At 57.4% G+C, this 15,826-nt stretch overlaps 1 protein-coding gene across 4 annotated transcripts; it reads right to left on the bottom strand.

The window, feature by feature from the left end:
• Nucleotides 1-785: 785 nt before the first annotated feature.
• Nucleotides 786-13,348, bottom strand: EPS8L1 (EPS8 signaling adaptor L1). 4 transcript variants are annotated; one of them, XM_088830327.1, is made up of 21 exons: nt 13,268-13,348; nt 12,755-12,805; nt 10,790-10,830; nt 10,516-10,574; nt 9,762-9,920; nt 9,253-9,402; nt 8,647-8,729; nt 7,613-7,874; nt 7,217-7,343; nt 6,915-7,003; nt 6,743-6,817; nt 6,508-6,656; nt 5,249-5,390; nt 5,109-5,137; nt 4,166-4,186; nt 3,013-3,142; nt 2,807-2,920; nt 2,392-2,620; nt 2,036-2,216; nt 1,252-1,384; nt 786-1,162 (listed from the first exon to the last, which is right to left on the bottom strand). In XM_088830327.1, the coding sequence occupies exons 2-21, from the start codon at nt 12,769-12,771 to the stop codon at nt 1,076-1,078; spliced, it is 2,277 nt and encodes a 758-aa protein (XP_088686453.1). In that variant the 5' UTR covers nt 12,772-12,805; nt 13,268-13,348; the 3' UTR covers nt 786-1,075. The 4 variants fall into 4 exon arrangements, with proteins under 4 accessions (XP_088686453.1, XP_088686451.1, XP_055266546.2 ...); XM_088830325.1 differs by having other exon boundaries at nt 6,915-7,343; XM_055410571.2 differs by lacking the exon at nt 4,166-4,186.
• Between the last annotated feature and the right edge of the window lie 2,478 nt (nt 13,349-15,826).

Genomic DNA, 15,826 nt, shown 5'->3' with positions numbered 1-15,826 from the left:
GGCACGAAGCAGGCAGGGTCAGTCAGGCAAGGGATAGGGGCTGTGATTATTGAGTTGTGGAGCTCAGCTCTTGCCATCACAGTTTTTGAAACAAATTTGCGTCAGTTACCAGCACTTAAAGTTTGGGGAATAGGAATCTAATAGTGCAAGCTGTTCAGTGTGGCAACAGTCAGCTGGAGCGCAATAGGAGCCATCCTCTAAGTTGGGGCATCCGTTCATTCGATTATTTGGGATCCTGTTACGCTTGCCAGGCCCTGGCCTGCCTGTCGGTGATAGAGTAGCGAATGAGACAGGTAAAGATGCGATACATTTCGGAGGAGAGTCAGGAGGCATCCAATAACAAATGTGTTGCAGGGGGTGGTGCTAAGGGGGAAAGCAGGGGCAGCAGGGGTTAGGGAGGCTGGTATGCATGTCGGTGTATGGAGACGGGCAGGGCCGGGATGCGTGGGGGGTGAGGGGATGAGAGATGAGGTTGGAGAGGCAGGGACCCAACCACTCAGGACTAAGACAGTGTTTGGGAGCCAGAAGAGGATTTTGGCGTGGGGTGCACTGGCACACTGGATGTTCAGTCCCTCTGGAGTGAACTCAAGGACAACCTGGAGGCTGGGAAGTCAGAAGCCTGAGTTGGGGCCCCAGGGAGGGAGAGGAGGATTCAGAGGAAGAAACCAAGGAGGGTGGGGACATGTCCTGGACTCCTTTCCTGTGAGGCTGTAGCTGGGGTTGAGGGACAGGTTCTTGGCCCCTGACACCTGCATAGAGAGAGGATAGCCGTTGACACCGCCTGCTAAGAGGAGGCTGTTTATAGACTGGGCCACACATCACAATGCACAGGGCTCCCGAACACAGGCGTGTCCCCTGAACTGTCTCTAAGGCCAGCTCTCGGCCAGTCCGAGAGCACTCGCTCAGGAGACTCCAGCAAGGACGGGCCTCTTTATCTACCCGGACCGGGTGAGACCACGGCTGGAACAGGTCGGCGATCCTTGGAGGGATCTAATTCCATTGGCGAGGGCAGTCTGCAGAGTCCGATCTCCCGCGGGGCTGCCTTGAAACTTTTGAGCGGAGAGGAGGGAAAGGATCAAAAGACTTCCGTTTTCACCTCGTTTTCCATTCTCTTCTTTTGCTTCTTCATCACTGCCTCCAGCTCTGACACATTCTCTTTGTCCTGGAGGACAGGGTGGAAATCAGGACCGTAGCATCAGGGTCCTCAGCGCCCTCCCTGGCCGGGGCCTGGGGATGAGGGTTCCGGCTCACCTCCAGCAGCGAGCGCTGCACCGTGATCTGGCTATACACGCGCGCCCCCTCCTCGGGGCTAAGCGCCCGAAACTTCTCCTTCGGCAGCGAGAATAGCTGAGCGCCGCTCAGTTCTCCCAGCGCCGCGACGGTCCTGAGCAGGGGCATTGAGGGCACGGTCAGGCCTGCTGGCCAATCGCAGCTCGAATGTCAGTCCCACCAACCACGTCACGCCCGCCCTAGGCCTTTGTCCAATCAGCTGCCGAAGGCTCCTGAATCCCGCTCTACCAACCAAAGCGCGTCGTAGGGGAGGTTTCCGTGGTGACTCCAATCGGAGCCTAGGAAAACAGGCCAATCACAGCCTGACATTTAGTTGCACTCAGACAAGGCCCCCGTCCTGGACCAATCCCAGCCCCCGTGGTCTGCCACGCCCATTGGGCCATTCGCAGAGTTTCGCCTCCTCTGCTGCTGCTGCTGCTGCTAAGTCACTTCAGTCGTGTCCGACTCTGTGCGACCCCATAGACGGAAGCCCACCAGGCTCCCCCGTCCCTGGGATTCTCCAGGCAAGAACACTGGAGTGGGTTGCCATTTCCTTCTCCAATGTGTGAAAGTGAAAAGTGGAAGTGAAGTCGCTCAGTCGTGTCCGACCCTTAGCGACCCCACGGACTGCAGCCTACCAGGCTCCTCCATCCATGGGATTTTCTAGGCATGAGTACTGGAGTGGCTTGCCATTGCCTTCTCCGCGTTTCGCCTCTAGCGCGCGTATAACCCGAGCCTCCTGGCCGGCAAACGCCCGCAAACTCACCCTGAACTGAAGCCCTTGGCCTGCAGCCAGGCACAGACCTCCGAGGCGCTGGAGCGCGGGCTGAGCTGAGACTCTGGGGCGCGAGGCCCCGGGGCTGTGCGGCTGGGGCCCGTGAGGCCCTGGGCCAGGCGTGCCTGCAGCTCCTCGTTGATACTGAGCATGAGCGTCGGGGAGAATTTGTCTACAGGCGAGAAACCAGGAGGGAGGAACGACTCAGGGAGAAGGGCCCAGATGGTCAGGGGCCTCCAGCGTTCCCGTGATGGGTGGTCGGGAACCTCCTTTTCTGAGTCTCCTTTTCTCTGCCTAGAAAGCCAGGACAAGGACTGTTCCCTCGAAGGGGTGCCCCCACCACTCACCCTTCTTGCCCGAATCCAAGTTGCTGAGGTTCTCGCAGCTGTCCCTGGGAGACCGAGCTGAAGCTGGAGCCGGAGCCTGGGTCTGCGCTAGTCCTGGAGCCAGGGCTGGCGCTGGTGGCGGAGGGGGCGGGGGCGGAGGGGCCGGGGCCGAGGCCGATGTGGGAGGAGCGGGGGGAGCCAGGTCCGGGGCGGGCGCTGGTGGAGGAGGGGGAACCGCCGTGCTATTCTCCTAGAGAGAGAACAAGAGGGAAGCACCTGGATCAGAGAGAGGACCTTCTCTTGGAGGTAAATGTCTGAATTCCCATTCACCTCCTCCTCCAGGGATTTTGACCCCTTAACCCCCATGCCCCTTTTTCTCAGGATCTGACCCCCTAGTCCCTCTTCCCTCAGGACCCAGGAGTCTGTCCCGGCTCACCAGACTGCGGCCGCCCCGCGGCCCCGGGTGGGGTGTCAGGATGTTATAGGGCACGTATCCCTCCTGCCCGCTCTGGTCCTGAACTTTCCACCACTTGCGCTGGTCATCTAGGACCTGGAAGAGGCACAGCGGAGGGTTCAGAGGCTGTGTCTGTAGCGAGGGTTGGGTAGCCTCCACCCCTTCGCCCCCACCCCTACTCCTCTAACCTCCAGTACGTCCCACTCCTTGACGGACAGCTCGCTGCTGTTGCGCGCCTGGAAGTCATAATTACATAGGACCCACTTTCCCGCTGGCTCCGGCCCCTGGGGCTCAGCTTCTGGCTCCTCGACTGGGTGACTGAGGAGAAGGGCAAGAGTTGGGGGGTAAGGAGGCAGCCAGCATCACCGTGCTGGGCCTTAGGGGTTGGTGTGAGCTGGAGTTAAAGCCAAGCAGGGGGTCAAGGCTGAGGGGAGGGGGCAGGTTAATACTGTTAACAGAGGTTTGACGCTGGAATGCCAGTTTGAATATACTGTGCTCCTTTCATGCCGGGCACCATGCAGTAAGCACATGATATGAGTACTAGCATCAGCTCCGTTTTCTAGATGAGAACATTCGGGCTCAGAGAAATAAAATCACTCTCCTCAAATCACACAGCTAGAGACAGCTGCTATTTATTGAGCATCTACTATGTACTGGGCTAGTGCATAAATGACAACTCCTAAGCATAATAATAACAAGAGTCAACACGTACCTAGCACTTACTGTATGCCAGAAACTATTCAAGGTCTGTTACATATACTAGCTGACTTGATGCTGAGACAGCCTTTGGTAAAACCATGAGTTTGACCCTCTTAGTAGTTCCTTCCTCCTCCCAGAGACCCACTTATTATCTTCATTTTACAGGAGAGAAACCATGATGTAAAGGTCATAGAGCAAGAAAGAGGTAAGTACACTGAGGACTTGGGCAGGGTGGCCAGAGCTCACATCCTGAGGAATTCCATTCTATTTGGTTGACCAAACACTTCGTTCATGTTTTTCCGTACTTCTGGGCCAACCCAGTACTTGCACCACCTGGGCGTGAACCTGAATGCTCCCATGACCCTAAGCTCTTTCACTGCTAGCCTGTACAACATCACATACCTCTCACTCTTTCAGGGAGGGATTATAGTTATTTCCAGGTCCACCCACAAAGAACTTGAAGTGCAAAAAAAAAAAAAAACAACAAACCCAAAACCCAAAAAGGTGAGTTAAAAGCTGGGGGTGCCAAGATTCAGAAGCGCAGGGAGAAGGGGATCCGCTGGACCAGGCAGCTGGCGGGGAGGTGACAGACCTTTAGCTCTGACACCCCAGTTAAAGGCACCTCAGCCCCATGAAGCCTACCTGTGCAAGGGAGAAGGGGATCTTCAGGGCCGAGGCGCCCCCCGTGTGAGGCTGGCAGCTCCCAGCACGCCGTCTCTGCTGAGACTCTCTGCCCCAGCCCTACCTAGACCTACTTCTGCTCCTCCACACCTGCTGCTTCTCTCTCTTCTCATCTCACATGGCTTCCCTCACACCTGCCCCTGACTTGCTCAGGGAATCCTGGCTCCTCTAGGCCCTTCTTCCCTGGGACCCAAGAGCCTGCGACCCCATTGCCTGTTGGAACTATGGACCTGCACCCCAAGTCCTTTCCTCTTCTGGAGACCTAGGAGCCCAGATCTCAAGCTTTGATTTCTTAAACTATTTAACGTTTAAAAGGTACCAGTCTGACAGCCAGTAGGGACCAAGACAATTGCTTGAGAGCCTTGGGAAAGCAAGGGTCCGGCCTCCCAGTCTTTATCTCTCTCAGGAGCTCGGAAAGAGTACCACTTTCTAACTTGCCCAGAAACTTGCCCCTTGGCCCCTGAAGTCGCAAGTCCGCTTCCCTGGCTCTTCCAAGCACCAGATTGAGCTCTTCTTCAAAACCCAAATGTTCGACTCCCCAGCCTGTCCTCTCCAACACCTAGAACTCTGTCCTCATAGGGACCCAGGTGGGGAGCTTTCCAGGCCCTCGGAAACCAAGCCACCTTCTTCCAGATCTTTGGGGATTCAGGGGTCTCTCTCAGATTTACCCACTCCCAGCACCCTCCTCCCTTGGACTCAGAAAACTGGGGCCCTCTCCCTCCCTCCCTGATCCTCCCCCCTCTCCCTGACCCGGCCCCTGCCTCATCACCACCTCACCCACCTTCGAAGAACCGGGAAGACAAAAAAAAGAAAAAGAAAAAAGGGGGAGCAGAGTCAGCACTGGGAGCCCGCAGGATGCACCCCACCTGGACCCCACTGACCCAACTCACCCACTGACACTCACCCATTGACAGCAACCTGGGGAGCGCTTTGCTGCAGGACATGAGAGCAGTAGGTCAGGTGGGACCTGGCCTGCATCCAAGGAATTCCCAGTCATGCCCCCTACCCCCATGTCACCTGGGGGAGCTTAAGCTTTAGCCTTACCTGCTGACGCCGCCGCTCATGCTGTAGCTGTTTCTCTACTGGGTCCTCCCAGGCACGGCCCTGTGGGTCCATGGCTGGGGGCTCCCAGCCGCTGTAGAACTCAGGTCTGTATGGGGGCCCCTCCTCTGGGGGTAGGTCCACCCTGCAACCAAGGGAGGGCCGAGGGCTCAGGGATCCTGAAGGTTTGACTTCAGTCTGTCAGTCACTGTCAGTAACTTCACGAAGTTCTCCCCCTTCCCTTTAGCCTTGTTCTAACCCAACAAATGTAACCTTACCCCCCCCCCCCCATTTTTTTTTAACCAAGACCTGCCCCTTACTCTAAGCTGCATCCATGACATCAACTGTATTTGTAAATATCCTGATTACACCGTCTTGAATTTCACCTCTGATTCCAAACTGGGTCTCCCACCCCTTCCCCTAAGTCTAGCATCTACCTTTGCACCTGCTACCATGAAGCTGCCAGCCTCTGAAAAGCTGTGCTCCCTTTCCAAATCCACAGACCAAACGTTTCCCAAGCCCACCTCCTCGCTATAGCCCTGCTCCATTCCTGGAAGTCCTGCCTTTTATTCCCGTTCGAGCTCAGGTTCAGTCTTTTTTTTTTTAAATCATACTACAGAAAACCTAACTACCTAAATTTAAGATTTATTTTTGCAACTGTTTTAAACAAAGAAAACAATATGCTCCTTGGAGAAAGGTGAGGGATTGAGAATACAGGTCCTGGGTGCAAATTATGACCCCAAAGCCTGGAGTTGATAGGCCTGCCTAGGAGAGAAACCACTGAGCGCTAACATACCACCAAAAGGGACAGCTGCTGTCTGAGGCTCAGCAGACTGTTTCACACGACACTCAAGAGTTTCTGGCCTTTCCTCCAATCGGATCGTCGCATTTGTCTTAGTCCCAGCAGAACTTCAGTTTCTTTGAAGACACCCTCTAGCTAAGCCCCACAACTACCCTTCTCTTCCAACCCCATCTTTCCAACAGCCACGCCTCTTTTTCCCAGCCCCACCCCTAAATCACCTTGCCTCCTGCCTCCTAGCCTGTCCCTCCAATCATCACGCCTCCTGCCTCCCAGCCCCGCCTCTAAATCACCTTGCCTCCTGCCTTAGCCCTTTCCCTCCAATCACCACGCCTCTTCTTCCCCGCTCCGCCCCTAAATCACCACGCCTCCTGCCTCCCAGTCCTGTCCCTCCAATCACCACGCCCCACCCAGCCCAGCCCCTTATATGCCACGCCTCCTGCCCCCCAGCCCTGCCCCTTACCCCGGGCGGGTCCAAGAGTCCCCCAGCGAGGTCCAGAGCGTATTTTCACGTGGAGTGACGTTGTCCCGCAGCAGCGTCACAGCCTCCGAAGTCAGGTGTGGCCGCCTCACGCCGCTGGCCAACTGCGGGCCGCCCAAGGTGTCTACAATCTGGCAGGGGCGCAGGAGTGGGCAGGCCGTCAGACCTGCCTGAAGAGGACTCCTGTGCTGCAGGGCTGAGGCCGGGGGTGTCTCACCATCTGCAGAGGTCCGAACAGGAAGTGCAGCAGTTCCTGGGAGGTGGGGTTGGCGATGTTGCCGCGCAGCCGGGCCTGAGAGCCGGGAGGTGCTGGCGTTAGTTAGTGCGTGGACAGGTGCGACTCGCTATTCCTCTCGCCCCCTGAGGCCCCGAGGTGGGTGCGTGCTCACCAGCAGGCTGAAGGCGTACTTGATTTTCTGAAGTACGTCCGTGTACTCGGCCCCTGAGGGCGGCTTGGCCCGCAGCGCCAGGAGGCTCTCTGTGGGTAGGAAGGCGGGCGCGGTGACGGGGGACGTGCAGACAGCATCAGGAAGGGTCAAAGAGAGAGACAGCGACCCAGCGAGGTCGCGAGGGGGAGTCAGACTGGCAGGGGGTGCAGGGGGAGACCCGGGGAGAGGGAGGATATTTGGGAGTGGCCCCGGAGGGCCAGGGAGGGGCTGTTCAGGACTGCCGCTGGATGGCGACCCCTCACCCCCGGCCTCCTGGTGCCGAGTCCTGCGGCTGCGCTCTCGGTGCTCCAGCACTCGGGTCGCCTCGGCAGACTTCTGCAACCTGGATACGAAGCTCTCCACGTCGTCGAACACGTGGTTCAGGATGTCCTGGGGTCCAGGGCAGGGGGATGCATGGGACCCCTGAATCCTAGACCCTCTTCCCGCCCCACCCCACGTCCAAAGTCCCACAAACCAAGAACACTTTGGCACACTCAGGCCAGGCTACGCCCTCCAATGCTTGACCTTGCCCCCATCCTGTCACCACTGGCCACATCCCCAGAAGTCTGACCGAGGTCCCAGGACCAAGTCCCACCCCCTGACAGAAGATTCACACCCGCAGTCAGTCCCGCCCCAGGCCCTCCCCCGGCCTCGCTCACCACCTCCCGCTCCGCTTGCAGACTGGCCAGGTCCGGGCCACGGGGGCCCAGGTCCGGGGAGGCCGGATCAGAGCTGGAGCAGACCTCCTTCTGGCCCGGCCTCCACCTCTCCTCCGCCTCTGGGATGGGCTCCGTCTGGGGTCGCCCGCGGCCCGCGGCCAGCTGCACGGTGTGGATCGCCGCGCGGAACGTCGGGCAATGCGGCAAGGGCGCGGCCTCGGCAACGGGCGAGGGCTGCTGCTGCGGCTGCATTCGCATGGCCCTGCGTGGGGACAAGGGCAGGCAGGCTGGGAACACCGAGGGGCCCAGCGAGCAGAGAATGTCTTTCGAACTGTGGTGCTTCAGTCTTTCGAACTGTGGTGCTGGAGAAGACTCTTGAGAGTCCCTTGGACTGCAAGGAGATTAAACCAGTCCATCCTAAAGGAAAGCAATCCAGAATGTTCTTTGGAAAGACTGATGCTGAAGCTGAAGCTCCAGTCCTTTGGTCACCTGATGCGAAGAGCTGACTCATTAGAAGAGATACTGAGGTTGGGAAAGATTGAAGGCAGGAGAAAGGGACGACAGAGGATGAGATGGTTGGATGGCCTCACTGACTCAATGGACGTGAGTTTGAGCAAACTCTGGGAGATAGTGAAGGACAGGGAGGCCTGGCATGCTGCAGTCCATGGGGTCGCAAACAGCTGGACATGACTGAGTGACTGAACAACAGTCCGAAACACCGAGGCCCAAAGGATTCAAACCTAGATTCACAGCCGTAGGGGGAAATCCGATATATGGATTGGGGCGTGGGGGGCACACCTCTCTGGAGGGAAACTGAGGCAGAGGGAGGAGAAACCGAGGGGAGGGTAGTACACTTGTCTGGGAGGTACAGGCGACTTGGAGAGGGTTTGACTCTTTAAAACTGGCTTTGCTCTAGGCTAGTGGTATCAACCGATTTCTCGGATGGGGAGACTGAGGCCCCGTGAAGGGAGCCGGCCCTCCAGAGACCTCCCCGTCATCTCTTCTCTCCGCCGCTTACAGTCCAGCCGCTTTACCTGAGCGCCGCCGCCCTTCGCTCCCCGCAGCCCGAGCGGTAGTTGTGCAGAGCTCTCTGGATTTCCTCTCGGATTGACTCCACCTGCCAAGCGCGCCGTCAGGCCACGACCCCACCCCACCCCACCCCATCCACTGCCCGCTCAGCGCCGTGCTCCAGGGCGATTCCTCGGCTTGGCCCTGGATCACGTGTAGTCAGCGCCCACGCACTGTGTCCCCGCGTGCCCACTCCCTGGGCTCACGCCCCTGACCTAACACTGTCCCTGCCCTAGGCCACTGCCCGCCGCTACGGAGGCCCCGTCCGGGTGGTACCCCGCGCCTCGACCACACTCACGCCCACTCTAGTTCCGGCTGCTCCCTGGACCCCTGTCTCCGCCTCTGTGTCAGCGTGTAGCCTCGGTCTCTGCCCACACCTTCCTTCGGTTCAACCTGTCCTCACCCCCCACCTTTGTTACAGAATTTCTTTCCAGGCCACGCCCCCTCCTAGGCCCCGACCCCGCCTTTGCCCCAGGCCACGCCCCCTCCTAGGCCCCGACCCCGCCTTTGCCCCAGGCCACGCCCCAAGCGTAGAGGGCTTCGGACCCCGCCCCCGGGCGCGGCTCGCTCACCCCGACACACCGGCCCTGGAAGAAGTGCACGTCGGGCTGCGCGCGCTCCGGCTCCTGGCACACGAGCAGCAGCAGAGGGCGTCTCTGGCCCGGCGGCCTCACCGTGTCGCACCGCACGATGGCGCTCACCGGGTAGGACTCCAGCTCCTCCTGCAGGGGTGGGGCAGCGGGTAAACAGAGGCCCGGAGCCGCGGAGACTCCAGAGTGACCACGACAGCGGTGCCGGCAGAAGTAGGCGCTGCGCAGGGCACCCCCCCTCCCGGGGGTAGGGGTCATAGATGAGCTGCTGCGGCTGCTAAGTCGCTTCAGTCGTGTCCGACTCGGTGCGACCCCATAGACGGCAGCCAACCAGGCTCCGCCGTCCCTGGGATTCTCCAGGCAAGAACACTGGAGTGGGTTGCCATTTCCTTCTGCAATAGTGAGGCTCAAAACGGGGGCGATGCCCCTGACGTCCCTGGGTCCAGGCTCTCGGTCCAGCCGCTCCTTTCCCCCCGCGCGCCCCGGGGCACCTTGGAGACCGGGTCCAGCAGCGTGACGTGGCTGGGAGACACGCTCAGCAGCATGTCCTGGGCCCAGATGCGGCCTTGGCTGTCCATGAGGGCCAGCTTCTGTGAGGCGTCCTCCACCGTGTGTATGGCATCCTCACCCAAGCCGAAGGTCACCAGGTGCTGTCAGGGGCCACGGAGGAAGCAGTGGGTCCCAGGATGAAGCCGGGTGGGCTGAGGATCCCCCTGGGATCGGTCTTCCGCCCCACGACTAACCACACCTCCTCTGGGAGGCTTTCTCTGAGCACATGCTCCACCTCCCTCCACCTCCCCCCAGTGCCGTTGCTGTGTCTCCCATCTGAATGACTAACACTTGGGTCTAGCTCTCCCTCAAGACCCCTTGAAGGCAGGAAATGGGCTGGGTTATATCTCGTTCCTTCTAAGCACCTCTACCCCCATTAAAGCACATTTTGCTGGTACTTCTGGACCTTGTCTGACCTTCCCTACTTATCTGGGATGGCACCTGACTTGTCCCCATGGTCCAAATGTCCAGCACAAGAGCTGGTCCCGAGGAAAAGTTGGCAGATGAAAGTGGAATTGAGTTCCTCCACGGCAGACCCACGTCTGGGGCGAGGTGGAAGAAGTCCACTTTGCAGAGGAGCAGACTGAGTTCCCCAAGTTCATGCTGCTTGGAGGTCCAGCTGCTCTCAACACCCGCACCTCCTCAGGCCTGCCTTTCCTCTCACAAGGCTACCCGCAGCAACAGACCCCAACTCACATTGACTGCATTGGTGGAAAAGTCGGACACAACCTCAGTGGAGTAGCGCTTTCGCTGTTCTGTAGGGGTGAAGGGGAACGGCTGCAGGAGACCCAGCCCCCAGCCCCTCCCCCAGCCCCAGGAGACCCAGCCTCCAGCCCCTCCCCCTAGATCTAGGAGTCCAGCCGCCAGTACCCTCCCCCGCCCCATCAGACCCAGGGGGTCGGGTCCTCAGTTACCTTGTCGCTCAGACCTAGTTTCTCTTGGCCTGGGGTTTCTTGGCCCCTAAACTCACCATAGATAGACTTGGCACTCTGTTTGAGAGAAGCTTCTGGGCTGTGAAGGAAAAGAGGGGTGAGAGGGGCTGGGGGAACTCTCAGCAGATGGTGGGGGTTCTGACTGCCAGGCAGAGCCTGCGAGGGCAGTGGGGAGCCATGGAGGGTTTTGAGCAGCAAGGCAGAGCTGGTGCTGGACTTTAATTAAAGACAAGCACGGCAGTGGTACTGGGTGGTGGTGGGGTGTGTGGTCTCTACTGTCACCCAGACCTGGGTTTGAATCCGCTGTCAGCTCCTGCTTTACCATTAAACCCCGGTCGGGGTGGGGGAGGTGGGGAGACAATCTCTCCTGCCTCAGTTTCTCGGGGGTCAGCTACCCACAGCCTCCATCCAGTAGGGCTGTTGGGTGAATTCAATGAGATGATGCAGTTGGAGTGTTTTGCAGACTCTCCTGTAGTCGGGCAGGACAGCACACACGCACTAGGCGCTGTCAGTAAAGACCATGTTATTATCATTATTATGATGATGCAAACGGCTTAACACACAGTAGTTGCTCAATAAATGGACTGTTTTGTTTTTTTTTAAAGCTGTGCTGCATCACATGGCTTGCAGGATCTCAGTTCCCGGACCAGGGATTGAACCCAGGCCTTGGCAGTGAAAGCACCAAATCCTAACCAGAGGCTGTGGCCACTGATGCAAAGAGCCAAGTCATTAGAAAAGACCCTGATGCTGGGAAAGACTGAGGGCAGGAGAAGGGGGCGACAGAGGGTGAGATGGCTGGATGGCATCACCGACTCAGTGGACAGGAGTTTGAGCGAGCTCCGGGAGTTGGTGGTGGACAGGGAGGCCTGGCGCGCTGCAGCCACGGGGTCGTGGAGAGTCGGACCCGACCGAGCGGCTGAACAGCAGGTGCTGGGAGCAGCTGGGAAGCCGCCTTCTCCCCTCCCACCCCCACGGGCCCTTTCCAGCCCAGACCGTCTTCAGCCTCCTCTTCAAGGTCGCTTTCCGGTGGAAGAGTTCCTGAGTCCCCACTTGCCCAGATAAAACAGAAGCTCAGAGCTTAGTTGGGGTCAGGGCTGAGAGCTGAAGGGTGAGAAGCCCTTTCAGTCAAGCCTCTGCTCCTCATCCTGCTCCGCTCAGTCAAATCTCCCCACAGTGTGATTACCTCTGGGCTGGGGAAGTCACTCCCTTACATCTCCCAGGCACCTGTTTCCATGCTTCTCTGCCTTTCTTCCTGGTCACTCCAGGAGACTTGACCCTTCATCATAAACAGCCCAGGGCTTCCCAGGTTATCACTTGGTAAAGAACCAGCCTGCCAATGCAGGAGACACAGGAGATGCACGTTTGATCTCCTGGGTCGGGAAGGTCCCCTGGAAGAGGAAATGGCAACCCGCCCCAGTATTCTTGCCTGGAGAATCCCACGACAGAGGATCCTGGCGGGCTGCAGCTCATGGGGTCACAAAAACTGGACACGACCCAGCATGCACTGGGACGAGGTCAATGTTTAATAAAATAGTGCCTGGGAATCGCGGGCAGTCCAGTGGTTAGGGCTCAGTGCCTTTACTGCTGGGCAAGGGGTCAATCCCTGGTCGGGGAACTAAGATCTCACAAGCCACGCAGTGTGGTCAAAGAAGTTAAAAAAAAGAAAAAAGTCAGATAACAACAGCAGCCATAGTGGTTCCCATGAGCTGAGCACCCGCTGTTGGTTAGACAGCCAAGTCTTGCACGTGTGTTATCCTGTCAAGCTCTCGAAATCGCCCCTTTCACAGAGGAGGGACTGAGGCTTGAAGAGGTGATGTCTTTTGCTGGGGCCACACCACTGCTGAAGGCTGGCAACGGGCTTTGAACCCAGGTCTGTCTGATTGGCAGCAGGAGAGAGGCAGCTCAGAGGCTTCCGAGTGTCCAGCCCTGGGCTGCTGTAAATGCCACCGGTGGGTGTGGGGGGAAGGGTGGGGGCTGGGGGCCTGGCGGACAGGGGCACTTACCCAGGGGTGGTGCTCATGGCGTTGACAAGGGGGCTCCCGACACCCGGAGCCCTGGAAGCCGGCAAAGGGACGAGGGCTGACGTGACCACAGGACCTTGGAATCCCTGCCTCAGTCCCTCCTCCCTCAGACCCAGATTCCAGGCCCCCAGGCCCTTGCCCCTCAGACCAGGAATCTGGGCCTACAGGCCCTCCTCCCTTAGACCAGGAGTCCAGACCCCGGCCCCTCCTCCTCAGACCCGGGGGTCCAGGCCCCCGCCCCTACCCCCTTAGACCCGGGGGTCCAGGTCCCCGCCCCTCCTCCTTTAGACCCGGGAGGGTCCAGGCCCCCGCCCCTCCTCCTCAGACCCGGGGTCCAGGCCCCCGCCCCTCCTCCTTTAGACCCGGGAGGGTCCAGGTCCCCGCCCCTCCTCCTCAGACCTGGGGGTCCAGGCCCCCGCCCCTCCTCCTCAGACCCGGGGGTCCAGGCCCCCGCCCCTCCTCCCTAGGACCGAGATCTCTTCCAGGCCCCCTCACCTGCCGGTCTGCCTCTGACAGGCCGAGGTGCTGAGCTCTGCGCTCCCTCTGGCCGCGGCCGGTCCTTCCTGTCCCTTCCAGGCCCTCCCCCCTCCGCATACCTGAGCACTCCCTCGGCACAGCCTCCTGGAGCGGCCCTGGGCGGGGCGGACTCCAGGGCGGCGGTGGGGAGCCGGCACTCTGTCTCCATCACAACAGGAGAACAGCCCCAGCAATGTGGCGTCAGAAACCCCCCTCCGACTTCTGGTATCTCTGTGAAGCTAATTGCCACTTGTTCATGGTCAATGTGCAGCGTGGGCTTTGAACCTGGGGCCCACCTTTCTAATTCCAGGGCTGAGGTCCATCCATGCTCCATGCTTACCTCCTTCAGGGGTTTCTGTCTCCACCGGTGCCCTCAGCCCCCTTCCCTCTTCTTTTGAAAACTTCCCTCGATAATTCCAATGACGATGATAACTAAGATTTAGTGCCCAACACGACTCCAAGAGTATCACAAAATTAACAGACTCCTCTGGCATGAAATCTTTTTCCTTTGTGTCACGGTCCCCATGGACTGAGTTGTACACCCACTTCTTCCCCAAACCCAGTGAGATTCAGTGCTGGGGTGGCTCCATTTCACAGATGAGAAGACTGAGGCTCACAAGGGCTCGGAGACTTGCTCAGTTATACATGCAGCAAGTGTCTTCCTCCCTGCTCCGGTCTCCATGAACAGATCCTGTAGATGCCTGAGTCAGCTCAAGTCACTCCCCTCTCAAAAGACTTGGGTGGCTCCCTTTTTCTCTGGACAGAGAAGAAGACTTTCTACTATACCTTCCTTTGCTCTTTGAGCACCCAGGTGCCATTCTGCCTCAGGGCCTTTGCACTTGCTATGCTGTTTTCCTGGAATGCTTTTCTTGTATCCTCAGGGTTTACTCTCCCACCTTCTTCAGGTCTTTGGTTGAATAGCTTCTCATCAAAGAGCCCTGGCTGGCCACCTCTGACCCCTCCCCTCCTTCAGAGTCTCTTCTTCCTAGACAAACGCTTAAAATTTTTCTCCAGATCATTTATCTAACACACTGTATTGTTGTTTTTCAGTTGCTAAGTCATGTCCAATTCTTTGCGACCGTGTGGACTGCAGCATGTCAGGCTTTCCTGCCCTTCACCATCTCCTGGAGTTTGCTCAAACTCATGTCCATGGTGTCAGTGATGTTATCTAACCATCTCATCCTCTGCTGCCTCCTTATCCTCCTTCCTGCAGTCTTTCCCAGCATCAGAGTCTTTTCTAAGGAGTCAGTTCTTTGCATCAAGTGGCCAAAGTATTGGAGTTTCAGTTTTAGCATCAGTCCTTCCAATGAATATTCAGGAATGATTTCTTTTAGGATGGAGTGTTCTGATCTCTTTGCAGTCCAAGGGACTCAAGAGTCTTCTCCAACATCACAGGTCAAAAGCATCAATTCTTCGGTGCTCAGCTTTCTTTATAGTTCAACTCTCACATCCATACATGACTACTGGAAAAACCATAGCTTTGACTAGACGGACCTTTGTTGGCAAAGTAATGTCTCTTCTTTTTAATACTTTGTCGAGGTTGGTCATAGCTTTTCTTCCAAGGAGCGAGCGTCTTTTAATTTCGTAATTAAAAGATGAAATTAAACACGCTGTATTTCTTGTTCATTTTGTCTATTTTACGTCTCCCCCATTAAAATGTGAAAGGACAAAGACTATTGTGTGTTCAGTGCCCTAGTCCACCTGCAGCTTATGGAATAGGATTCTGTGTGTGGTAAGCACTGGAGTGACGTTTGCTGCACTAACGCACGTTTGCATTCGGTGTGCTTCTGTGCATTATTGCCCCAGTGAACGCATGCTGAGCCCCTAGACTATACTAAGTGAGGCTGCAAACCAGCGAAGGCACACCCTCGTCCTGGATTGATGGGGAGGAAATAACAGATAGAAAGAGAGATAACACATATGGTATTATGGTAAAGAGCCCAGGTGGGTGTGGATTCCAGTCCTGCCTTTGCCACTTAATCATTTTGGTAATACTTAATTTTATACTTGAAGAAACTGAGGCATATTCAAGTCATTTGTCTATGATCCCACAGCTAATAAGTAGTGGAGACGGTTGAACTCAGACCACACAGTTTATTTACTTTTTATTTATTCTTTTCTTTCTGGCCAGGCTGGGTCTTTGTTACTGGGTGGGTTTTTCTCTAGTTGTGGTGAGTGAGGGCTTCTCTCAAGTTGCAGTGCCTGGACTTATGTTGCAGAGCCCCAGCTCCAGGGCTCACGTGCTTAGCTGCCCCAGGGCGTGTGGGACCTTCCTGAAGCAGGGATCGAACCCGTGTCCCATACATTGGCCAGCGGATTCTTAACCACCGGACCACCAGTGAAGTCCAGACATACAATTTAGACCTGGCATCCTTTGTTGTTACTCTGTGTCACCAGCTCAAGGTCTGGCCCCGTTTCAGCTGTGTGGCCCTGGGCAAACCTTAACGTCTCTGAGCCTCAGCCCCGCCCCCACCCCCAGCTGTAAGATGGGGGTCACAGCTTTGGGAGGATGTAGGGGAGTTATGGAGAGCTCTGGGT

Source organism: Moschus berezovskii, chromosome 22 (assembly GCF_049115385.1).
Source record: "Moschus berezovskii isolate FMDL1 chromosome 22, NW_MosBer_1.0, whole genome shotgun sequence".
Classification (NCBI taxonomy): domain Eukaryota; kingdom Metazoa; phylum Chordata; class Mammalia; order Artiodactyla; family Moschidae; genus Moschus; species Moschus berezovskii.
This window is presented reverse-complemented; position numbering and strand designations above follow the sequence as displayed.

Bases quoted from the DNA above. Each gene is read 5' to 3' on its own strand.
- EPS8L1 (XM_088830325.1), bottom strand. The intron at 9,403-9,761 runs GTGCCCCGGGGC...CCACCCCTGCAG, and splicing joins TGCTGGACCCGGTCTCCAAG to GAGGAGCTGGAGTCCTACCC. The intron at 3,143-4,165 runs GTAGGCTTCATG...CCTTCTCCTCAG, and splicing joins TCCCCTTCTCCCTTGCACAG to TCACCCAGTCGAGGAGCCAG.